Below are 26,024 nucleotides of genomic sequence, written 5' to 3'. Positions count from 1 at the left end.
GTTCTTGACTGATGAATCTGAAATGATTTGAATTGATCCAAATAATAAAAATGTATTGAGTAGAACATAATTCTTACTGTGACTTTTTAGTGCAATAAGCTTTGGTGTGTCCATGAATAGATACATCTTTTGCTTTGAATTAATATTACAGCCTACTTGAATTGAGGAAAATAAGAAACCGTATTTAAATTTATGTGATACTGTAGCAGAAATGGAAATACTTAAGAGTTAACCCTAATCTGAAATATAGAGGGTAAATATGATGTTTCAGGTCAATGTTACAATTGCCTCCATTAGGAGTGCGTGGTATATGCGGTAGATGGTATAAATGATATAGATTTGGCCTACAGTAGAGATTTGGACTCTACCGACCAATCGCGATAATGCTTGTTAATGACATCATCGTATCTGCCTCAGTGTGAGTTAGCAGGCAAAAACACGCGTTTTTTCCTCTCAAAGTCTGACGGCTGTACCGCAACTAAGTCAGTGTGCTGTCTCTGTCAGCCTGCCTGGGGCTGTAACAAAAGCTAAGTGCTGCTTTGGCTGGTCTCAGAGCCTAGCGCTGCAGCTCTTCCTCTTACAACGGCGTAAACAACAGTTTAAAAGTCTATTTTAACTTATGACTTTCTTTTCTAAGTCCACAGTGAGTCAAAGATCCAGGCTGCGATGTTACATGAGGTCAGAAAAGCTGCTGTAAACTAGCCGTATTCTCCGGTACGGCAGCCAAAGCTAAGCTAACTCAATGCTAAACACAATACTTCCGCCAAGCTCTTCAAAATAAAAGTCTGCGGTGGTTATTTTTCTGAAATGCTTTTATTGTGAACGCTGTCACTAGGAAACGTGTTCAAGTCATTAGCAGCTTAATTCACCTCATCAGGTTAGAGATGAAACGCGAAACTTGGAGTGCAGTTAGACAGAAGTAAACCTAGAGAGACTTAAAAAAAATAAAACATGTTTTCTGTGTTCCTATACTTGGAGATAAACTGAGTATGCCATCAAAGGCTTGTTTTAAGGGGAGAAGGGGGTTAATAACACTTAAATTTGAATTAAAAAGCAATATCTCTTTTTAATTTTGTAATACCGTGATATAATACCATTATCGTCAAAGCCAAGAAAAATACCATGATATGATTTTTAGGCCGTATCGCCCAGGCTTAACCTCCATTATGGTCATGCCTTTATGGGTTAAAATACAGCAAAAGATTTATCAACTAGTGCAAAAAAATATATGTTTCTTATACTTAAAAACGCAGTTTTAATTCCAAGTAATCTGTGAGTTATGAAGAAAAATGTGAAAAATGCTACAATTGCCCCCGGTCTCCCCTACTACCCAGCTGTGATTAAGTGCTCTGTACTGCATTTCAGTGTACTGTAATACAGCATATGAACAGAAGTATGTTATTTGGGACAAATTGAAAATGTCACCTGCTTGTAAACTGGTGACTTATTTTGGTCCTGCTATTTGACAAGTAAACAGCTGTGAGTCCCACTTGTTAAGACGGACAAGGACTCGTATAAATGCTCTAATGGCATTCCATACACCAGGCAACAGTCAGCACCTCAATGGTCAATCTGTCATTTTAGCTAGCTGCATGTTTTTTCATTGATTTATTTATTTGGCATCCTTTGCAAAGACACACGGATACACCCATAATTATTCAATTATCAATAGTAAAATTAAGCCAACATAAGGTGTAAATAGCCCACAGTAAAATCCAATTTACGCTATCTTTATCCTCCTCGTCTCACTGCACAGTATGCTAACAATCACGTGAGCACAACACATTTGAGGTTACTCACCGACTTCAGCATAAAAATGGCTCAGTCCTCAGGAGGAGCTTCATTTTCTTCAGCCTTGTGCCAGTCTCATAAACTCTGTCTGAACCTGCCACTTACACAAGACGCTCCCACACACTCGTATAAGTACCAGACGACTTTTTTTGGTCGAGTAGTTTTTTTTTCTTTTTTTCTTTTTATATTTAGCCCATGCTTGCATCTCCAGAGGAAGGAAGGATGATGTTTTGAAAATGCCTCAAGTCTCTCCTTTTTTTGCAGTTTGTTTGCAGGTTTTTAACTTCGAGTGAGCCTTTTTCTAGCCGCTAGTTAGCCGTTTTGCAACTTTTTTATATCTATTTTTAATCTGTTTTGGCTAACAGCGTGATGACGAGTAAATCCTGGCTGATTCCTAAAGCGGCAATACTGCTGCTCGTCATAACCTGGAGAGAGAACATGTTTTGTGATGGATTGACAGGTTGGTTGACATTTATTTAAAACAATTTTTCATCTAAAAGTTTCATATTAATGTGTACATGCATGTTTATAGACAATAGGAGTGTTGGGGAGTTTAATTGTACTGCCTATGAAGTTGTTAATTGACCCTTTGTAGGGGGTTCTCTTTTCTCAGTTCTCTTTCATTTTATCATCACTGTAAATCATTAATCATACATGTTACTCAATGGTGAACTGTTAAAATAATGTGTTAAAGGATTAAATAATTAAGTTTTAATTGATTTCTACTGTTGTACAATTGTGTATACCTGTCTCTTTCTTTTGCATGTTAATCTGCCTTAATTTCTGATGTCACTAAGAATGAGGTAATCCGCATTGGAAATAAATACTGGTTTGAAATGGGATCATAACAGGTTCAGACATTCAGAATAGATGAAGTAAAGTTGCAAGAACAGTTGTAATTGTGCAAACTTGGCTCTTCATGGTTGCATTATGTGAATGAATACACTCTTCTCCTGGCAGTCGCAGTGGACCCCCCTGAAGACCTCATGGTGTCGGACCTTGGTCTTCTTGGACATCTCGAGATTACATGGAGCCCCCCAGCCAGCTTGATAGACGTGACAGAGTGCCAAAAAATGTATCAGCTGGAGTATTTCAACACCTACAGAGACAGCTGGAGCGTAAGTCTCATCATTTAATTCAAAATGTGGAGGTAACCTTGCCAAGAATAATAAGCATGTCAAGTCATGTCAGTTTTTTTTTTTTTTTTGCTGATTCATCACACTTAAATGTTTCAGATCATCAAACCAATTTTTATATTTCACAAAGATAACCCAAGTAAATACAAAATGCAGTGTTTGAATAATTATCTAATTTTTTAAGGGGGGAAAAAAATCCAAACCTGTGAAAAAGTAATTTCCCCCTAAACCTCATAACTTGTTGTGCCACCCTTGGCAGCAATAACTAATATCAAGCATTTGCGATAACGGGTGATGAGTGTTTCTCATCACTGTGGAGGAATTTTGGCCCACTCTTCTTCACAGAATTGCTTTAACTCAGCCATATCGGAGGGTTTTCCAGCATGAACTGCCGTTTAAGGTCACACCACAGCATCTCAGTTGGATTTAGGTCCAGGCCCTGACTGGGACACTCCAAAACCTTAATTTAGTTTTTCTTGAGCCATTGAGAGGTGGACTTGCAGGTGTATTTCAGGTCGTTGTCCTGCTGCATAACCCAAGAGCACTTGAGGGCACATACTGATGGCCGGACGTTGGCCTTCAGGATTTTCTGGTAGACAGCAGAATTCATTGTTCCATCAATCACAGCAAGTGGTTCAGGTGCTGAAGCAGCGAAGCAGCCCCAGACCATCACACTGACACCACCATGTTTGACTGTTGGCATGATGTTCTTTTAATCAAATTCTGTGTTATTTTTACGCCTGATGTAAACGGGACTCAAACCTTCCAAAAAGTTCAACTTTTGTCTCATCAGTCCACAGAATATTTCTCCAAAAGTCTTGGGGATCATCAAGATGTTTCTTGGAAAATGTGAGACGAGCTTTTGTGTTCTTTTTTGTCAGCAGTGGTTTTGGGCTTGGAACTCTCCCATGGGTGCCATTTTTGCCCAGTGTCTTTCTTATGGTTGAGTCATGAACACTGACCTTAACTGAAGCCAGAGAGGCCTACAGGTCTTCGGATGTCGTTCTAGGTTCTTTTGCGACCTACTGGATGAGTCGTGGTTGCACTCTCAGAGTGAATTTAGTTGGCCGACTACTCCTGGAAAAGTTCACCACTGTTCCTTGTTTTCTCCATTTGTGGACAATGGCTCTGACTGTGGTTTGCTGGAGTCCTAAAGCCTTGGAAATGGCTTTGTAACCTTTTCCAGACTGATAGATTCCAATCACTTTGTTTTTCATTTGTTCTTGAATTTCTTTGGCTCGTGGCATGATGCGTTTCTTTTTGAGATCTTGTAGCCTACTTCATTTTGTCTGACAGTTTCTGTTGAAGTGATTTTTTGATTCAACAAATCTGGCGGTAATCAGGCCTGGGTGTGGCCAGTGAAATTGAACTCAGCTTTCCAAAAACTGTGGTTAATCACAGTTGACTCATGATTTAACAAGGGGGAAATTAGTTTTTCACACAGTGTGCCGACCTGAGAAAAGGGTACATTTCCTCTTGCAGCCACTAGGCGGCACCTGTTCTTTGTTTACATTTTAAGACTTATGACTTGCCGTAGACGGCCATTTTATTTAGCCTTTAGTCACTGGCAGCACCACATGGTGAAGCGCTCTGCAGGATCTATGACCATCCTTTATACATGAGCACCTGAGGGAGCATTGTCTGTAAGTGAGATAATCTATACATTACTCTGTTCATTTCTATGCTTATATTTTGTATCAATAGAAATTTTTATTGCCTTCTGTATGATATGTCTTAAGTTAACAGCTTTTAGTTAAATTCAGCTACATAAGGCATACTTGATACAGAAATAGAGGATGTTTTACATCATGTGAATATGTTATCTTGTTTTTTTTGTGCATACTTTTACTCAAATCATCTTTTGTCATTCTTTTCAGTTTTACTCCATTCTGCACATTATCAATAAAACGCGGTGAAACGTGAGGAAGCATTGCTTATTGACCACAGTGTGTTGAAGGAGTTATCCGTCTGTCTAATTAAGGAAGGGGACTCTTTAATGAGGGCAGAACACACAGGGCCAGAGAGGTTTGGATTTTTCCCCCTTTAAAAAATTAGATAATAATTCAAACACTGCATTTTGTTTTTATTTGGGTTGTCTTTGTGAAATAAAAAAAAATTGGTTTGATGATCCGAAACATTTAAGTGTGATAAATATGCAAAAATCTCAGGAATCAGAAAGGGGCAAATACTTTTTCACACCACTGTATAATGATACAATTACACCCATTCTTTTCCTTCTTTATAGTTTAACACACCCTATTTTCTGGATCATGTCTAGATTCATTAGGTGCACAGTTTGCATTACAAATCGAACAAATATTTGGTGCAAAAGCAAACAATATCTGTTAGATAACAATAGCAGAACTAATATGATATGTATCATGCTCATTTAATTTCCTACAAATTGGATTTTCATCCAAATCAATCAAAAAAATTGAATGAATTTTTAGAAATTCTGCAAAAGAAAATGAAAATATATGCATGTTTCTATTTACTACTGTTATGTGTGTATTAGGAGTCATCAAGTCGAGCAGCAGGTGGCACAACTAAAAAAAGAAGAAAAATACTTTGGAGGAAGTAGGGGTGTAACGATTCATCAATGTGTATTGATATATCGATTGGTTGATTGATGATCCAATCAGATCAATGAAAAGTCAAAACATCGATCTAAATGGATGCTTCAAGCTACGCTTTTATTTTGAAATTCCCCCCGCATGCCTGTTGACAGTTTCCGCCCCAGGCAGTGTCCTCAACAAGCTAGCTGTAGGCTAACTAAGTAGCAGCAGTGGCTCAAAGTTTCGCAGCTGAGGGAAAGAGGATATCCTTTCTCTCTGCTGTGTGGATATATTTCAGACAGATGCTACCGCAGGACAGATCTCTCCCTTTAGTTTGTCGACTACATCTACGTCTTTATCTCTATATAACCGCCATATAAGATCGTTCACGGATAAAAACACTCCACCCGTTATGGCTGAGGAAGCGAGTGCTGTCTGCAGCAGACCCCAGATACACAGAGAGAGAAAAGTCTGCCGCTGCATGGCTCCTTTGATACACTTATTTGACATTGCCGTCTCACGTTAGATTTATAATGAAAACATAAGCTGTCCAAACTTAACGCGGTTCAAGACGGACAGCTGTTCTCTGTATACCCCCCACCCCCTCGCTCTTGTTATAAAGCTGCACATCACAGAAATGTCTTCTATAATAAAACTTTGCTCTAGTATTCTGTCTAACCTTTCCATTTATTAAAATCAAGGTTGCAATAAATGCAAAATGATAAAGAATCATTATATAACATCATATGCCACATATTTTACCTCATTTAAATCTCATAAGGTGAATAATCTATAAAAATGAACTATCTGCCACATTAATAGGCCCCTGTGTAAATTATGAAGGGCTTATATAGAGCAGAAATATCTGTTGTAGTCCACATGTGTGTAAATAAGTTTAAGAAAAAAATCTAAAATGGGAACACAGGCCAAACATTTTGATCATTGTAATAAAGGGTTGCATAAAAAATCCATATTGGTGCTTTAGAGGGATCTGGGTATGTGAGGAAATAAAATGGTACTGAAAATGTTTGCTGTTTTAACACAAATGTGCATAGTTGTGTTCCTAATTTAAAGGTAATCGGGTTTTTGTTGTTTTTGTTAAAGACATATTTTTATTAAATACCGAGACCTGTCAATTTAATTGCAGAAACTGTTTTTTTTTTTTCTGTAACTGTATGAAATTTTTGTGCAAAATCGCCTGATATCAATCCTTGGTCCCATATCAAATCGAATCGAAATCACATCATGGCAGATTTTGTGATATTGCAAAAAAACGTAATGTTGTCCAAAGTATCGATATCGTATCGTAGCGGGATGAAACTGGTGATTTACACTCCAAGGAGGAAGAGAGCCCAACGTGATGTTGCATTATGGTCCAAAGACTATATCTTGGCAACTAGATAAGAGATAAACAAAATGAAGGATGAATTTATTTGTAGGACAGATTATTCTTTTATTTATTTTTGAAATCTTTTTATTGAACTTTTCAACTTTCATAACAACATGCATCACAACAGAAATCAGGCACATCATGCACAAGCCAGATTATTCTTTTAAAACAGTGGTTCTCAATTGGTGGGTCGGGACCAAAAGGTGGGTCACGGAGCAGTTTTCAGTGGGTCGTGACTAAGTGTCTGGAAAAAAAATGGTGGCAAAAGTCCTGAAGTCCTTATTGGACATGTATTAGTACCTTTTATTGTACCCTGTTATGCTGTGAAATTGGGTAAATTTAAATGTTTGATCAATATTTCAACTAATTTATCTCCTTTTCTTGCAATAAATGGATACTTTTTCGATGTGCAATTTGTGACTGCAATTATATAATACAATATGATACACTTTTTTTGTTTCCTTATTTGTCTTGCACACAGTAAGCTGCCATATGAGTAATACATAGAAGAATAGCAAGAAAAATCCAAGTGTACACAGAGTTGCACATCAATAAAAGATCCAACCACATACCCTCATAAATTCCCCATATTGCACAAGATTCTCACAGATATAGTAAAGGAAAATGATAACAATGACTAGCAATGAGGAAGGGATTAAAAAACAATATAAATTATGAAGGTAAAAAGTAAGAGAACAGAGAACACCATGGCACTGTTACACAATCCAGCTACAGCCTCAAGAAACATTTTTCAAATCCTGATTGATGTGGGCATAAACAAGTTTTAAACCGTTGAGTTTACATTTGGGGACTCTGTCTCGCCCACAAGATGCTAAAAGTTCATCAGAGTAGAGCATGTCAGACTGATTAGACAAAACTCGCTGTGTTTGCCTGAGCACTCTAAACTTACAAATAATAAGAAGCATAAAAAATACAAAACCTGAAGTTTTCAAAATAACTTAATATTTTCCAGAAATAAAACTTTTCCTTTTTTTTAAAAAAAATGAAGCTACTTCTACAAAGTTAAATAGTGGCACTACTGTAAACTTAAAGTCCTTTCAGCAGGCACTTTTATAAACTTTTCTTAAGCAGTTATGTAATACTACAGTCTGACATTGTGATAGTGACTAGCTCAGTTGTGCAGCACTACTGCATGTCCAGTCAGGTATTTTATTTGCAAACAGAGAACCTGAAGAAAAATGGGTGGATGAAAACCCCATTACACTTAGACTTTTTTCAAATATTATTTTTGGGGCTCTCAATAATGCCTTTATTTAGAGAGGAGGAGAGTGGATAGAGTCAGAAACAGGAATAAGATAGGGGAGAGACATGCCTGAAAGGAACCAAAGGACTGACTAGAACCATGCCACCCGTCCACATGGGGCATGACCTAACTGCATCCCTATAAAGAATTTGTTTTAAGCTTCTGTGAGGAACTTCCTGTTTAAGTTGATTTTGTCACCCCCTGTGGGCAATAATGTAATGTAAGCATCAGTATTCATTTCAGTCGGCATCATAACAAAAAAAATCTTAAGAAGCTTTAAGTGTATGGTTGAGACTTGCTTTTAAAAATAGAGGGGATAAAAATGTGTCTTTTTGATTAAAAAAAAATCTTTGGTTTTGGGATTGATGAACAGGACCGTATGGATATTCCCAACACTATGAAGGTCATCATGTCATTCATAGGATCATGATAGATTTTTTGTCCCTCATGAACCTAATATGCTTCATGCAAATCTAACAAAATTTGCAAATTTAACTGAGATAAGGCCACATATAAAAAACCATCACTCATTCCTTTTCCATTGAACTGAACTTGGTTGTAAAGCTGCACTAGTTTATTGTTAGAAAAACATGTCATTTTTGATATATGAGTGCCAAGGGGATGATTTACGTATTTAATTTTCTTTGCAAGAGAGAATACTCCGATTGCTCCATTTTCACCCAGCCTGGAGGCTTATTGGTCATCAATAATCTTTCTCACAGTGTTAACCCATAAGTAAGACTTTCATCCCCACTGATGCTATTTTCTAAAGAAAGAGAATTACACCACAAGAGTAACCATATATCATTTGTCTGTCAGCTGTCACAGCTCTCCTCTCTTCAGTTAGAATGCCTTTTTTGGTCAAAAGCTCACTCATCTGTTGCACCAACTGTTAATAAGTCTAGTTTAGTTTGTCTCTACATGTACGCCCTGCATTTGGCTGGCAACCAGTGCAGGGTGTACCCTGCCTCTGCCCAATGACAGCTGGGATAGGCTCCAGCCCGTAAATGGGATAAGTCTTTTAGAAAAAGGATGGATAATTTGTAATGGATTGTGATGGATTAAGTTGTGTCATGATGTCAACAGGATAGGATGTTTGAATTGAATGTGAACAGTCAGTGGAAAAGCATTTTTTAATGCAGTGTATTGTTTGTGTCTTGTGCCTGATTTTCTCAGAGGAAGCTAATGCTACAAAATAACTTCTTTCAACTGCTGTAAATCTACGAACAGGGCTGAAAACTTGAATATTTGACAGAGCATGTGATTAAGTCATAGCTAAAACCTACTTCTGATCTAAAGCAACTGAATATAACTGCATTGACACCAGATAATTTGTTTGTCCTTGATGTTGGGCAGATGTTGTCGCCTCTGCTTTTGGAAAATGAAGGTACAAAACAAAGTCATTAAACATTTTTGAGGGATATAATCTGTGGCAGAGTACCAGCAGCTGACACCAAACAGCTGCTGAAACCCTTTACTCCTCCTCATCCTCCCAAGTTAAAAAACTACACCATGAAAAACAAATTTACTGACAACTTTACACCTGATAGAGTAAGGTGTGAGATTCAAGGTAGAGCCTTAGCCAAGTAGTCCAAACGCTGTCCCAGATTAGAAATTTCTTTTAAAAAAAGTTAAAGTTTGAAGTTACGTCTGGCAATCTAGTGCTGAGGTTTTAAACTTGGGTCTAGACGGTGTGTACTCTCCCTATTTTGGTGACTGCAGCGTTTGGCTGAATCATCCAGAGGTGTAAAAGAATAGACTGTTGTACTCGGCTATAAGTACAGTTGCTCTGTTTAAAGTTTACTTAAAGAAAATTAGAAGTCCATCCGTCCATTTTTTATACTGCTTATTCCTTTGGGGGTCGCGGGGGCTGGAGCCTATCCCAGCTGTCATTGGGCGAGAGGGGGGTACACCCTGGACTGGTCACCAGCCAGTCCCATTGCTGACATACAGAGGCAGACAAAAAGTAAAAGTACTGGTCTATAAATCTAATCTGAAGTTTTCTTTCTAAGTACTGAGTAGCTACTGAGGAGTTTAACTGTACAATACTATTGGCAAAAACAACAAGAGAATAGATCTCCAACACAATCACACCTCTATGATTAAGTGAAATACACAGCACAATTGACAGTGTTTCTTAGACTTATATAGAGTTAAATTTAACACTTTAAAAGTGTCTGTATCAGTCTACACAACATGGTTAACCTACACTTTTGAAAGTGTTAAATGATTAACAACATGACAGAGCTTCAGTAACTCTTAAAATCTGTGTGAAGGTAAGTCTTCTCTTGCAAGAGCAAATCAGAGAGTCAACCTCACAGCAAGGCCATGCATACTATGTGTCCTTTAAGAGCACCTATAGTCACAGACAGGAACTGTAACTCACTGGATAACTTCATTCATGGTGCAAATGTGTTTTACATCAAAAAACAACAGTCCACCAGAAACACAAGCAAAAGAACCCCAGCAGGAATTAGTGTACTACAGGCAACATCCAAACACAACTAAACAGATATAAAACACATCTAAACACTCTGCCCACAGATTTAAAATTGCAGTGGACAGAGCTTAGATCAGTTGAAAACTGAAAACCTTTTTTCTCAGAATGGAAATGAAATTCCACTTTGGAATTTGAAAGCAACTCTGAAATGTTTAACCCTGGGATATCGACACTTCAGGCTTTGTTGTTTTGGGATGTGATGTAGAATCATTATCTCTCTATGTGTTACTGTGTTGTAGACAGAGTTGGAAAAGGACAGGAGTACAGTATTAATGTAAAGGTACAGTTACTCTTACTTAAGTAGTTATAAAAGTACTGATTTCTAGATGCACTCAAAAAGTACATGTACATAAAAAAGCTACTCAGATTCTGAATCTGAGTAAATGTAATGAGTTACTTTCCACACCTGGAAATATGACTTAAGATCTGAAGTTTCTGTGCTTTTTTAAAAGACAGTGACTGTATCATTACAAAGCTTGAGTCAATATCAAAGATGTTGACCTTTGTGTGAACCTCACAGTGTAAACCCCATTGTGTTTGACCAACAGTGAGCTAAACTCAAGTCTATCCTTTGTTACATTCACACAGGGATGACTTTCCCGTGACTGAGTCACAGTGAGTCAGTGGACAGCTGTGACTACAAAATAACCATTACAGTGTTCATTTTCTGAGACTGTGATGAAAGTTGCGCCTGTGGTTCTGATTATGAAAATGTCTGACTGCTATGACTTTTATCAAAAGAATGAACTTCCTCCTTCACAGTCATACAATCCAGACTCTTCCTGTCATAGATGTTTAGAGTATGGAACACAGCAGCTTCCAAAGCTTGACTTTTACTGGATGCATGTGTCAAAAAAGGTGCAAAACATTCATCTTATACTATCCAGCTGCAGCCTTTGAGCCCAAGCCCCTGGTGTGTCAAAAACCCCAGGCGTGACAGAAGTGAGGGATTGTTAAGAAAATGAAAAACATATTTGTTAACCCATTAGCCACCTTCAGAACCTAAGTCAGCACTCAGCCACTCTCTATTTCATTTTTAATTTAAAATAAAAAAACATAAATGGAAGACTTAACATTAAGATAAGTATTCAAAAACCACTGAAGGACTTGGCGAGGTTAATTTAAAGAAATATTTTGATATATACAGTGCTTAACAAATTTATTAGACCACCACCCAAAGTAAGGTTTATGCCACAGCTGCCCTAAATTAACAGCATTGGTAATTACCAAAATCATTTTTTATGTTTCTGCAATGGTTAATACACCAATATGTAAAAGCTCTTTAACCAAAATGATATTTTTAATGCTAAATATAATCATTATTGTTATCCATGAATTTTCAAATTTGCTGATTTACCAAAAAACTGAAAAAATTGTAAAGCACCTTATTATTTCTTGATTAATATGTCAATTTATAGTTATTTGCTTGCATGCCTGAACAGAAAAATGAGTTTTGGTGGTTATTGTTATGCTAGATTAATTTCTGACTTCTCAGAGAAGCCAAGTGAGCCGGCTCAAATTTGGGTATAAAAAGGTGAATTCAGTTTGAAATTCCTCATTCCTATTCAAAATGGTAAAACGTGGAGAGCTGACTGAAAATGAAAGAGTCCACATTAAAGCACTTGATGATGCTGGATGGTCTCTGAGACAAATATGACAGGTGGTCTAATAAATTTGTTAAGCACTGAATACATATATAATTAATCTGAACACTCAGGATGTTTTTTTTTACCAAGAGCTTTTAAAGCGGCTCACACTGCAACAGACTACAATCTTCACACCACACATTCACTCAGATGTGGTCTATAATTATAAGAAACAGCGCAGGAAGGTGAAATTAATTTAAAACATAGGAAAAGGAAGACAATATGGATATTACTGGCCACCACGCATCATCAAAGCTGTTTATAGAAGACAGCACCAGTGTGGTATTAGACGCTACAGTGGTCTTTACACTCTTTTACAGTTAAATTATTTCAGCACCAATGTTTGTTTTTTAACAACAATGGCTGTGCGTGAAGACATCTGTAATGCAAATGCGTTTGATGCTTCCCTAATCCATAATTAAATAAAAAATTTTAAAAGTACTACAGTAATATCTGCATCTTGCTCTGTCTGACAGTATGATTTAATATCTTGGACTAATTTTGTGTTGGAAACCAACAATCTCAATTTTCCGAATGCTGTGCAAGCCGCATAGACGTGGTTGTTTTATTGTACAAAAGCATAAACAATTTACAAAAAAGTAGCTGTAGTAATCGGACAATAAATTACATTACATACAGACAAACTTCCTCTCATACACTGTGAAAAGTTGAGGTTGTCTGTGAACTTTTATGAGCTGATTTATTTAAAGGTGTCCAGTATTAATGCATACTGCTCTGATGTTTGATCTCATGCTGTAAAATATAAAATGTAATTTTAATCTCACTACTGCTCCTCAAATACTTAAGCTTACTTCCAGTTAGAATGTTGTGTTTTGTTTGTCTTTTTTTTTTTTTTAACAAAATGATGTATTTTAGATTAGAGATGAGAGGCATGCATGGCAACAGAGTCAGATATTTTATACTTATTTGATAACATATTTAATTTTTTTTAACATATGTCTTATTTCAAAGTGACCCATGCCAAGTTCCTCCTGGTCCCATAGCACATTGTTGTTCAAGAAAAGTTTATCTTGGGATACAGAGTAACAACTGATGGAGATGGAAAGAGGAGAAATGAGAGAGGGAAAAGTGGTATTTTAATGCCTGGTTTCATTTGGCATTAAATTGCACCACTTTTATTGTCTTTGGCAGTTAGTGCTGGACTTTGAGGATCAGTTACTACAGTGAGGCTGATTTGTATGTGAGTGGAGAATTCTGCACTGAATTTTGAGTATTCCTCCTCCTCCTCCTTCTCAATTATGTAAATTGGACAGGGTGCTGTTTACTCAGCTGAGCGGCTGAGCAGCTGAGCATGTGCGTGCATTTTGTGTGCAATTTGTATGGTTTTCCCCTTTGCATGTGCTCTGTGGATCTGACTCAATTTATTTAGCCATTTATTTAGCACGCAAAAAAGTGGCACTATCCTTCAGTGGATCTGCCTCATGGTGTGTTTGTTTTGGATATGTCATTTACATAGCTTGCATAATGAAGGAGCCTTCTAGACTTTGTTTTATATAGTTTTACAATACATTAAAAGAAATTTCATAGTAGAGTCTAATTCCCTCCCCATCCCCCACCCTTCAAAAATCATAATACTGCCCGTAGCATGATGGAAGTGTTGTAAAGTTTAGATCAAAGGCTTTCTCACGCCAGAGGCTTGTGCTCCAGGGCTGCAGCTAGAACTTGCTCCATTTGGCAGATACTAACAGTGCAAGGTCTATTACACTTAATGCTCCGGGACATGCTCTTTCTGGGTTAACTGCTGCAGTAACAGATTTATGGATTCAAACCAGCCTGGCAGACGACAATAATCACCATTGAATATGTGCCCAGTGCAAGCTCAGTGTTATTTTTTACCCACACAGTTTTCTGTCTGTGGGCACTTTGTGTGATAGTTGGTCAAAAATACACATAAACAGCAAGACGTAATCTGAATAACAGGTTTGTGTTTTGGATTGACAGGCCGTCAGGACACCTAAGAGGAAGTACAGGGCCCAGTTTGATCTCATGAAAGATGTTAAAGTGAGAGTGTACACTATGCTGAGTGGACCTTGTACAGGTGGCGCTGTGGTCAAAAGCAAAAACTACACCGAGCTCATCCAGAAACCTTCAAGCACAGGTTTGTCTTTAAGATCCCCAGGAGTGAAACATCAAAGTAATGTTTGAACAGACACTAATTTTTTCCTCTCCCTTTGCCTTTCTGCTGCTAGGCGCTGTGGGAACAGCAGTCCAAAATTTTGTATGTGTGTACCACAACTTGAACTACATGGAGTGCAAGTGGGGAAGAGGTCCAAAGACGCCAACAAACTCACAGCAAAATTTGTATTTCTGGTAGGTTGTGTGCAAATCACAGCTGATTTTATGCCAGAACAGCTGAGATGAATATATTGATTGGATTTCCTGTAAAGCTTTACTCAGGGGTTCAGGGGTCTGAAAAGTGTCTAAAAAGAGGTGTCAGTGCAAGGGAGCAGCACTGGATGCTAGCATGCAAAGAGGATCCAAGACTAGCGATGTTAGCATTACTATTTAAGGCTGTCTAAAACTCAACATTTTAATACAGATTAATCTCTGAATTTCTGTGGTTTATTGTGGTTAATCACATCTGTTTTGTTGCATTTTAGAATTCCACTATTTTGCATTCAAAACTGTTTTTGAGTCTTTTTGGATTTTCCTACAGTCTTAAATTAAGGGTAATGACTTCCTGTATGGATACAGACCAGATTTATATAGAGATTGATGAATTTAACAATAACTTAACCAAAGATAAGGAACTTGTTGTGGATTGAAAAGGAAATAAGGAAACAGGTAAAAGGTATATAAACAGACATGGTAGCGCTTGACTGAACGTCACCAGTTTACACGCTAACTAGCTGAACCGAACCAGCTATCTTATTTTTATTATTTTTACAGGTTGAAACAAAAACTTAAAATAGGCTTCATCTGTCACAAGCTGGTTTGACCTGCTTTTGTATAGAGATCGAAAATAGTAGTAATAATAGTAGACATTGTTGTTACAGCAGTGGTTGAAAACGGGAAGAGTCCTCAGATGTTCAGATGACCTTTGACCTTTCCACTGAGCTGTCTTTGTGATTTTTTTTAAAGGGAAATGAGACATGGAGCAGTGGTGGACTTAGTTTACATCACTGTTGCTGCATGGAGACATTGGAGGGGCTTAACAGCCAGATGTTGGGGACAATGCATCATGTGATTAATCACAATTTTAAAGAAGTGCACTAATTGTAGATCTTAATGAACTGTTATTTATAGAAATGAATCTTGATGACCCTACTACCAAAGTTAACCAACTTTGCACAGTTTCAGTGTGACATTGTTTTTGGATGTCAATCGCCTAGGAACATCCCAAGGTTTGATAGATATGTTTGTCCCTGTGCAGTGGCAATAAGGGCATTTTTTTCTCTACAATAGACTCTCATAGAGATAAAGACTGAGCTTACTGTCCGTACTCAGCACTCTTTTCATCCGCTCTCTCAAAGCTTATAGGTATGGACCAAACAATGCAATACCATCGCTAAATCATGGGAAAGAGGATTGGCACAACCCCAGTCATGTTCTAGATGTCCTTGTATATTACCAGGGGCATGGAAAAATAATCTGCTGAAAAAATAACAAAGTCCACACCTTTAGGAAAAAGTAAGGGGTGGATGTGGCGAGTAAGCAAAACCTCAGGGGTTCAGGGGTCTGAAACCTTGGGTACTGTCTAGGTAGGTAGTAGGGTTATCCCAAGCTCCTGGTCAAGCTGTGGATGTCCCAAGGGCCCGAAAACCACCGGCAGTGGGATAACCAGGGTTGAAAAGGAATTGACGAAAGAGATGCCGTCGAGCTTGACCTGGGCTGCCAAGCGACACACACGTTTGTTGACATGTGTGTCGCTTGACTTTTGCCATCCCCCACCATCTCTAGCCCTGGGTCGTGCTGCGTCAGGCCCCGTGATGAATCCTTAGTGCCTTACATGCCTAAAACTTAAGCACATGGCTGTACATAAATTATATGCATATATGACTGTACATACAGATACACAACAGCATGTTGGCAGTGACGGTTGTATTTTTGAAAACATACAAATCTATTTGCATACACATTCATTAGTTTCTCCTTAAACCTTTAACCTGTTGTTGCCGTTCAGCATGTCTTCAGTCACAGCAAGTAAACTTTTTTCTTCCTAAAAAATTTGGATGTGTTTGAAGCCAGACACATGGGCGAGTTGAGGACATGAGGGACTCTGACAAGGCAAGATGCGCAGACTTGTTGGAAAAAGATCAGTAAATAATTTGTTTACTCCAACAGTATTGCCCTAGACTTTGTATACAACCATTTTTGCCCATTTGGTAAAAGATGGTCTTGGTTTTCCTAGAAAATGTTGGCAATCCAGAAAAAGTGACCTTTTTTTTTTTTTTTTTGAGTTTTTCTGGATGTTTTTTATTGTGTTCATGCAACTTACTACCCCAAAAATGATCCCTAATCTTCAAGCTTTGAGGCATAATCATGGGTAAATATCTTCAAATGCTTATCAGTTATAAGAAGGGCATTATTCTGTTTGTCTCTTTCCCAGGTACAAAGAACTTGAGCAGGCAGAGGAGTGCCCGAAATATCTAGCCTCAAACGGGTATAGGAGTGGCTGTAATTTCACTGGAATATCTCTCCCTGATTTCACTGATATCATCATTTGTGTGAATGGCTCTTCGCCAGAAGGGCTCCTGAAACCAACCTACACCTCCCTGCAAATCCAGAACCACGGTGCATAGCCATTTTCTGTCTGAAGCCCTGTCATGTAATTTCAGAACAGCTAAAATGATTAATGCTCTTATGTTTAGTTTAATTCAGTTCATTTCAACAACTTTATTAATCCCTCAAGGGGCAATTGGTTCAGAGCAGCTTGTACATAAAAAAACTTAGTTTATGTATTTTGCAGTTCTTGAAGTTGAGCTTCAGCATTATCTCACTAAACATGATGTGTGTTTCCATCTGACCTTCTGCTCACAGTCTGTTATCTTTTTTTATAATGTCTGTGCAGTGAAGCCTGAAACCACAAAGACGCTGCATCTCCAAACAGGTCCAGACGAGAGGTTGGAGCTTCTCTGGGACCATCCTGAAAGCCAGATTCCTGTGCACTGCCTAGAATGGGAGGTGGAGCGCTATCAAGAGGGACCTGAAGGAAAAATAACGTCGGTATGGAATACACAATACAGTCATCTTTTCTAATAACAGACTTTTAGAAACTATCCATGCCTTTTTGATACCTCTTCTGACCCTACAGGGAACAGCATTAGGATCAGATTTAAGGCTTTAAAACAAAGACAGCTTCTTCTTTTGACATGCTAAACTTATCATGAAGCATTTTCATGTAATTTCCTCTTATGAGATATCCTTAGGTTTTGGATAATATCACTTTTTATACCAAACAAGCTTATTATCTTTGATGGTATTTACCATTGTTGTCAGAAATTACCCCAACCCCACCTTTCAATTTATAGCAATTACAGTATTAGACTTATTATGTGTCAATACTAAATTATGCCTGTCGGTGCTGGTCGAGGAGACAAATCACTGCAGACGTAGAAAGACAGAAAACAGAATATTTACAACAACTGTGCACTTTAACACAAGGCAGTTAAACAAATATAGGGACATGATTTGACAGGCGAAGACCGCAACACATAAATATAAGAGTGGCTGTTAATTCACCTGAATGCAACCCTCATTGAAGCTCAGATCTTTTTATATCAGTAAAGATCTGAAAGCAAATTTTTAGTCCTTTTTTCATCCGCCAGGTTTGTGTGAAGGAAACCAAAACAATGAAGGAAACACACCGAGAAGCTCTTTTATCCTTCTTGGAAAATAAATGAAGAGGACAGGTTATGGTTTGAAGTTCTTAGAGTAAAAGAATGAAGTTGTTTTATTGTGAGAATGAAGGTATGGGAGAATAAAGTCCAAATATATTGAGAATAATGTTCTTATACCACGAGAATTAGGTTGAGAATCAAGTTGTATCATTAAGAATATTACGTTGTAGTATGATTGGAAAAAACTCATAGTGTAACAAGAATAAGGTTACAATATTCTGGCAAGAATAAGGTCAGGAATAATGTTATTACATTTGAAAAGAGAGAAGATAAACAGTAACCTGACACACCAGATGGACTGTTTCATATATCCATGAGTTAGTAGGCAGTAGGTACTAATGCTACCATATGGCATAGTGGAACATGATGTGGATAAAACTTAAGCCAAGGCTGGTCAGTAGAAGAGCGGAAACATCTTCTCCACCAAGAGAAGCTTACAGTGGAACTCTTTGCTCTTGTTATAATAAAGAAATGTGCGAAAATGCTGATAAAACTGCTGCTTTTCTACGGTCACTCGCTTCAGCTGTAGCAGCTATTGTATACACAAGGCTTACAATAGAACCCAACCCCAACTAAACAATGGCAAACCCATGCCAAAGCATCTTTATTCCAAAAATCTCAGATGTTTTTTTATTATGACCTTACTATTCCACTGTCTCTCAGGCATTAGTATCATTTTAAGGCAGTTTTAGCATGTTGAACTTTTATAGTATTTTAAAATATCATTACTTTTGTTTTTAATGGCAGGAGCCGATTTTCACCAAAGAGATGAGTCTAACTCTGCCCTCGGGTCTCGACAACAGAAGAAACTGCTTCAGGGTTCGATCCAAATTGGATAAATATTGTGCCGACAAAGGATTTTGGAGTGAGTGGAGTCCTGAGGCCTGTTATCCAGGTAATAATGCTAAATCGTATCAGACCTTATGTTATATGTACATAGTTAGTTTTTCATTTTTACAATTGAGTAAAACAGAAATGACATTAAATGCATTGGACTTAGATGTTTTATGGAAACGTGAATGATTTGAAATTGCAAACCAGCCATCAGTACCCTTCAAGTCACCGTCTTTTTTATGTGCTCCCATGAGATTTTCTCATTCACTAACCTCACAGTTAAATGATGTGATGTGTCACAAATATAAAAAAATACAAGCAGAGTTTAATGATTGTATGCTTTAGATCCTGTAATATTTAAGAGATCTTTTCAAAGTTTGCTCCAGTGAGTAAATGAACAAAAAACTAAGCTCTAGAGCAACATTTTTTGTTTAAAGCCACATCAGCCAGTCCTCAGTGGAAACATTAACTTTGTGGATTACCAGCCGGAAAAGCCTGATGTCATCAAAGAGTAAGTTTGAGATTCATCCCTCATGTCTTTCTGTATTTATTTATTTATTTAGTAAACATTTTGTCTGTAGTGTATGGCATCGTTGTTACTTTAAGAGTCTCTTGTCTTCTTTCCAAAGGCTGATCTGTTGATGTTTATTTTACTTTTATGGCCTTAAAAACGGGGGATTTTGTTTTTGAAGTAATTGTGTACTTAGAATTTTGAAAGCCTTGGAAAATAATGAATGTTTTATATTAATGTTTCAAGCTTTTAAGTATCATATTAATCATTGTAACCATATGTAGCAGTAACTAAACATCATTCTAACAGCAACAACCAAAACATAACAAACAAAAACATTGTACTAACCTTTGATTTGTCCTTCTTTTATAGACAAGAAAGATGCCATGGTTGTCTTCTTCTGAAGGGAAGGCCAAAAGATTAAAGTTTTAAAGGGCTTTATTCCAGGAAAATATGGACAAAATGGTGATCTGGTGATGACTGTCTGTATTTTTGATCTCTTAAAAAGAGAAATGCATAGCTCATAAGGCCTAAGTTCCACTTTGTGTCAGTCTGTTATTCATTTAATTATTGATTGTTAATGGATTTACTTTCTAACCTTGATTTGACAAGAAGAAGAAAAAATCTTGCCCTTGTTACCTGAAAATTCCACATGATCAATACGTCACATAAGTGTTGCATGCCTGCCCCAGTTTTGCTCCAACTGCCGGTGCATATCCTTGCTCACTGAATAGGTTCATGGAGTGATGCTCAGCCACATGCAGCCTTGAGCAGTTGGAGACTAGAGATCGCAAGATCATCAAGATATGAGTTCACATGGGAATTGCAAGATCAAATGAGTCCAATGTGACAGTAGTATTGAAACTACAGATTCATTTTCTTTCTAAGGTTCATTTCAATTTCATTCTTTAGGATTTTTTTGCTTCTAGTATGGATGAGTACATGACAGAGTTTAAAATGACCTGTTTTCTAAAAAGGATGTGTAGTACCACTTAAAATTCTGTGATTTTAAACCTCAGAAATTAGTTTATCTTTGTCCATGGTCTCATATAACCTCTGACCAACTTATGACCTGTGCATTGTGCCAGTAATTATGATGAAATGTTGATAAAGTGGTGAGATTTACTAGTGGGGGTCAGTGCATTGTGCTGTGTTTTGAAGCTAGCAGGATACATTGAGTGTTCTCACTCCTTGGGTGAGGAAATGGCGCTTCTTTCACACATGGGACCAGAGCGCCTGCTGTGGAACTGAAAAACTTGATGAGAAGGAGTGATTTGCTCTGGAGTTTGCATTTTAAGTGGATCACTTGGCAGGTGGAGTATGTGGAATTTGAGGGTTGTACTACTATTGTTGGTCAGTCTACAATGGTTGCTTGTATTTACATCATCAAAGTAAAAGTGGAAGTAAGCCACAATGTTTCCGTCCTTTTAAGATATAATATGTGACTTTTAAAGAACAGGTCCAGTACATGCTGCACTTTAGCACCAATCTCTCAAGTTTTTCTCTGCAATAGCTTGACTGTCCACTTCACCATTCCCCCTCGTCTTCCACCACTCCCTTAGTGGTCCAATTGTGTGCAGCTGTTTGTTGAACTCTTCTCCATTCAGATATATAGACCAAACTTGATTTGGTTATTCTTTCAAGAATTTAGACAGAACAAAAACTTTTCTTTGGTTTTGAAAGACAAAACAGTAGTATATCACCACTCTCCTTCCTCACATGCTGGCTGGTCTAACAAATGGAGTAGGAGATATTAGCATATTAAAAAATACATACAAAACATGTTTGAGTTTCTGAGCGAAACATAACAAGCTGAAAGAAGCACTGTCTCATCAGTGTAAACTCAAAGCTAGAAACAACAAACCCCAACGAAGTTTAATTTCACTGTCTTGTTAGAAAGTTATGACTCAGTTATGTATTTTTGTATTTATATTTGATATCTCTTACATTTAAAATGTTGCATATTATACCTTTAATTGTCACTGAATTCTAAGGGAAATGGGGTATGTTTTTCTTTGTTAAAGGGGCATTTTAGCTATTTGAGATGCTGTATTTATGAAGATGCTCGGCAAAACATCCTGATCAGGCTTTGTCTTTAAATGTAAGAGGGTGGGTGAAGTTTAGGGCATCTTAAAGACTATGTTTTTGTTTGCACTTTACTGTATGTGCACTGGTTGTAAACCATGTCTATTAACACTGCACACTGATGCACATTGTTAATTTAACCTTATTCACCTCATGTTGATGCTGAATTTGGATTTTTCATTTGCGTGTTGACAAATTCTGAAATATCTTGAATGATTTGTGTTTACATGGTTGACTACTTGCCAAATAATTCTCTTGCCTCTGACCTGGTGATGTCGATAAAATTGCTATGCACTGATCTAAACTGTTTGTCACTTCTGGTTTTTAAATGAAGGTCAGTGGTACCTCGCTTTGTGAAGTCAGAATGTTTTTAAAGAATAAAAGGATCTGTACTGTCACTGGCTCATGTCTCTGTTTTCATTTTTCACGTAGTTGGTAATGACAGCCCAAAAAAAAGCACATTAACAAAACTATGAAAATGTATTGTTACTCTTCCTGATTTTTTTCTATTTTTTGCATATTTGCCACTCTTAAATATTTTGGACCATTAAACAAAGATCTTTGACAAAGATATCTTGAGTAAATTGTTAAATGATGATGGCAAGGGGAAAAGTTAATACACATCATGCTGTGATGTAAAGAAACTCAAGAACAGATGGGAAACAAAGTCATTGACATCTATCAGTCTGGAAAGGGTTACAATGCCATTTCCTAGGCTTGGAACTCCAGCAAACCCTGGTGAGAGCCATTGTCCACAAATGGAGAAAACTTAGAACAGTGTTTAACCTTCACAGGAGTGGCCAGCCTACCAAAATTACTTCCAAGAGCACATCAACGACTCATCCAGCAGGTCACAAAAGAACTAAGAACAACTTAAGACCCGCAAGCCTCACTGGACTCAGTTAAGATCAGGGTTCATGATTTGACAATAAGAAAGAGACTGGGCAAAAATGGCATCCATAGCAGAATTCCAATGCCAAAGACCACTGCTGACCAAAAAGAACACAAAGAAGCATCTCACTTTGCCTTTGGCTGCTTTGCTTCTTCAGGACTTGGACCACTTGTCATAATTGAGGGAACCATGAACTCTGCTCTTTATGTAGAAAAGTCCTGAAGGAGAATGTTTGGCCATCAGTCCGTGACCTCAAGCTCAAGGGCACTTGGGTTATGTAACAAGACAGTGATCCCAAACACACCAGCAATCCGCCTCTGAATGGCTTTGGGGAAAAAGTGGCCAAGTCAAAGTCTGGACTTAAATCCAATTGAGATGCTGTGGCGTCCAGTGTGGCTTAATAAAAACAATTCAAAGAAGATTGGTGCAAAATTCCTCCCCTTTCCTTGCTTTGATTAGTTCGATGGGGGTCATGAGTTGCCTTCCAAAAACAGTTTAAAATGATTATTAAATGGTATATTTTGCCCATAATTGTAATAAGTGTATTCAAAGAAGGAGTTACATTCAAAACTAGAAAAGCACTCTGATAGCGCAGACCTCCACCATCAGCCCTATCTCCTAATAGTAAAGAATACCTTAAAAAAATTCCTGGATCTAGACAGTGATCCGGATCACTCCCAAAAACTGATCAGTTCTTCCTTATGCCATTTCTGACATTTCCTGAAAATTTCATCAAAATCCGTCCACAACTTTTTGAGTTATTTTGCTAACAAACTAACTAACAAACCCTGCCAACCACATAACCACCTTGGCGGAGGTAATAAAACCATAGTCGTTAGGGGGACGTTGTCATTATTGCCATTTTATTGGCTCTAATTTATTATTTATATAGGCTATAGTGAAATTATCATTGCATTATTCAATGTTGTTTTTTTTCAATAATGATAATAAAATAAATAAACTTAACTCTGTGCATGTCTGTCTGTCCTCATATTTCAGAAATGGACCAGGTGACACCTGACTTGGCAACTGTTTCTGTGTGTATTGCTTTTGCCGTCATTGCTGTACTGCTGCTGTCGCTGTGTGTAGGAGCAATGCTCAATGCGTGAGTAAATACACAATACACATTTACAGTAATGCATTTTATATTTGAAGATACAGTATGTCAAATTTCTGGATTGAAATACCTATATCAATTTAAAAAAGGACCATTCCTATGTTATATATATGTATTTTTAATTAAGGTCTTGCTGTAGCGTTATTTCCTAAAATTTTTAGAAGGAGAAATTCTCAATTTTTATTATCGTTATTATAATAATTTTTAGATATAATTAACGGAGTGTGTCTTTTTATGGAGGCTCACAAGTTTGATTGCCCGTACTTACCTCTGTAACATGGAACCTTCAACCCTCTACTCTGTATTTCCTGCAAGTTAATGCCAGCACTGCTCATCTCTGTCTGCCTCCTCCTCAGTACTCCTTAATGTTTTCAATTGAGGATTCTGTCAACTAAAACAAACATTGTAAGGTATATTTCATAACTGAAAACCAACCCTTTTTTTTCCTTCATAAATTTGTCATAATGAGGGATAAATGCACTGAAAAAGGCACTTCAGGGTTTGCACTGAAAGTGGTCGCAGAATGTGCATGGGCTCTAGCATCACTTCCAGCACACATGCCCATTCTGGGACCGCTTCCAGCGTGATCCTGGAAGTGCCTTGTCAGTGCATTTCTCCCTCATTTAGAGCAATTATGAATGAAAACAAAATTTCAGTTTTCTGTTTTGTAAATACGCCTTATAAGTGCCCTTTTATTAAACAGAGTCCTCAATCAAGATGTAAACAGCAGAGACTGGTGGAGCTGGGCAGCGCTAGTCAGTACTTGTCATGTTATAGTTTTGGATGAGGGCCCCCTGATGGCGGAACTTTAGATACCGTGAGTGTAAAGAAATGAGGTGGAAGATTTTTAAAGAACTTATTTCTGTTCATGGAGCTGCCCAAAACTAAAATTTCCAGTGGGTATAAGGAAGAGAAGAGACTATGATGACTGGTCATATTTACCAGTTTGTATTTACCTTATCTGTTACTGACACAGGATAGGGTAGAAGACCACTCAGGGTGTCATTCATGTCAGCTAAGAGCAGGAAACTTAGGGCTACATTTTGCACAGGCTCACCAAATTGAACTGAAGTTTGGAAAACGTTGCCTGGTCTGTTGAGTCAAGATTTTCACCAAATGGTAGGGTCAGAATTAACGTTCAAAGTCAGTTAAATCAACTTTCTTCCCTATTCTGATGCTCGGTTTGACCTTTGGCACATTGTTTTGGCCTTGTCTACATGCCTAGATGCACTATTTGCTGCCATGTGATTGGCTGATTAGTCATTTACATTATTGAGTAGTTGAACAGGTGTACCTAATAAAATGACTGGTGAGTCTAGTTGTTGTAAAGAAGTGGTAGGATAAAACACCTATATTTTGAACATTTACTGTTTGTTTTGTGTTGAAAATGTCAGTGTTTACTACTGTTAAAAGCTTTTATTCTTTGATTTATTAATTTTCTTTTGTGTTCGTAATATTTTAAAATCAAGATCAATCTTTTCAAACTGTGTTTGCTCTACAGAAGGAGATCAAGACAAGAGAAGAGGCCCGACTCTCTCACCAACCTGTTTGCCAGGAATTCCATTTTCTAGTTGCAGAAGTCTAAAAAGGCAGGAAAACCTGGGCCCTCATACGTCCCACACATAATCCTGATGTTGGACTACTGATCATCACATTCTTCATGTTTCAAAACATGAGTGAGGCGCAAAGGCACCACCCGCCCTTTTCTGATATCATACCCCCTGCTCACATATTACTGAAGATACCACACCTTAGACTGAATGTTAGAATAACCACAGTATTATATAATACCAACATGTTGTACTGCCTAAAATACAAGTGCTTAAATTTGAAAGCCATTATTTGAAATGTTACCTGGATTTTTATGGAGAAATGAACTTTGTGGGGTTTTTATTTTTACATTTTTAAAACTTGCCAACAGGACTTCATAAGTCATCACTTTCACTCTGGGATTTTGTCTCTGATTTTTTAATGCCAAGTCTCTTGCCAGAGGATCCTATCAGGACATGTTTTCCAGATTTCGTGGAAAAGCCACTCCTTTTCCTTGGATATTTTTAAAGTGTGGTTGTGTTTACTTTTTGCCAAATCTCTTGCCAGTTTTCTTAGAAACCTCAGACTGTATTAAAGAATAACACTTGCGTAATCGTTTGTTTTATGTCTTTACTACACACTTTGATTGTGTAAAGTCTTGCATATCCTTTGGAATTTTACTTAAACTAATGATTTTTTAGGTTATGCAGAAAAAATAAAGGTGTTATCTGGGGTTTAAAAGCTCTGACACCTCATTTTTTAGGTTGAGGGGTTTAATATTTAAGCAGCATCACTGCACATTGTGTTTATAAATCTGTCAAAACTGTTGGTCTTAGTTTGCCAGAATGCCTCAGTTACAAGAAATATTACAACAAATGAAACTAAGCATCCCTTTGATTAAGTGTACTTTCG

General features: G+C 37.5%; 1 protein-coding gene across 2 annotated transcripts; it reads left to right on the top strand.

Moving 5' to 3' along the window:
* The first annotated feature begins 1,833 nt into the window (after positions 1–1,833).
* Positions 1,834–25,725, top strand: il13ra2 (interleukin 13 receptor, alpha 2). 2 transcript variants are annotated; one of them, XM_041801067.1, is made up of 9 exons: positions 1,834–2,251; positions 2,752–2,909; positions 14,245–14,401; positions 14,493–14,613; positions 16,853–17,037; positions 17,315–17,469; positions 18,891–19,038; positions 23,465–23,570; positions 25,084–25,725. In XM_041801067.1, exons 1-9 carry the CDS (start codon positions 2,161–2,163, stop codon positions 25,151–25,153), a joined length of 1,191 nt encoding a protein of 396 aa, XP_041657001.1. In that variant the 5' UTR covers positions 1,834–2,160; the 3' UTR covers positions 25,154–25,725. The 2 variants fall into 2 exon arrangements, with proteins under 2 accessions (XP_041657001.1, XP_041657002.1); XM_041801068.1 differs by lacking the exons at positions 23,465–23,570; positions 25,084–25,725 and adding exons at positions 19,415–19,488; positions 19,861–21,971.
* The last annotated feature ends 299 nt before the right edge of the window (positions 25,726–26,024 follow it).

Source organism: Cheilinus undulatus, linkage group 12 (assembly GCF_018320785.1).
Source record: "Cheilinus undulatus linkage group 12, ASM1832078v1, whole genome shotgun sequence".
NCBI classification, from domain to species: Eukaryota; Metazoa; Chordata; class Actinopteri; order Labriformes; family Labridae; genus Cheilinus; species Cheilinus undulatus.
This window is presented reverse-complemented; position numbering and strand designations above follow the sequence as displayed.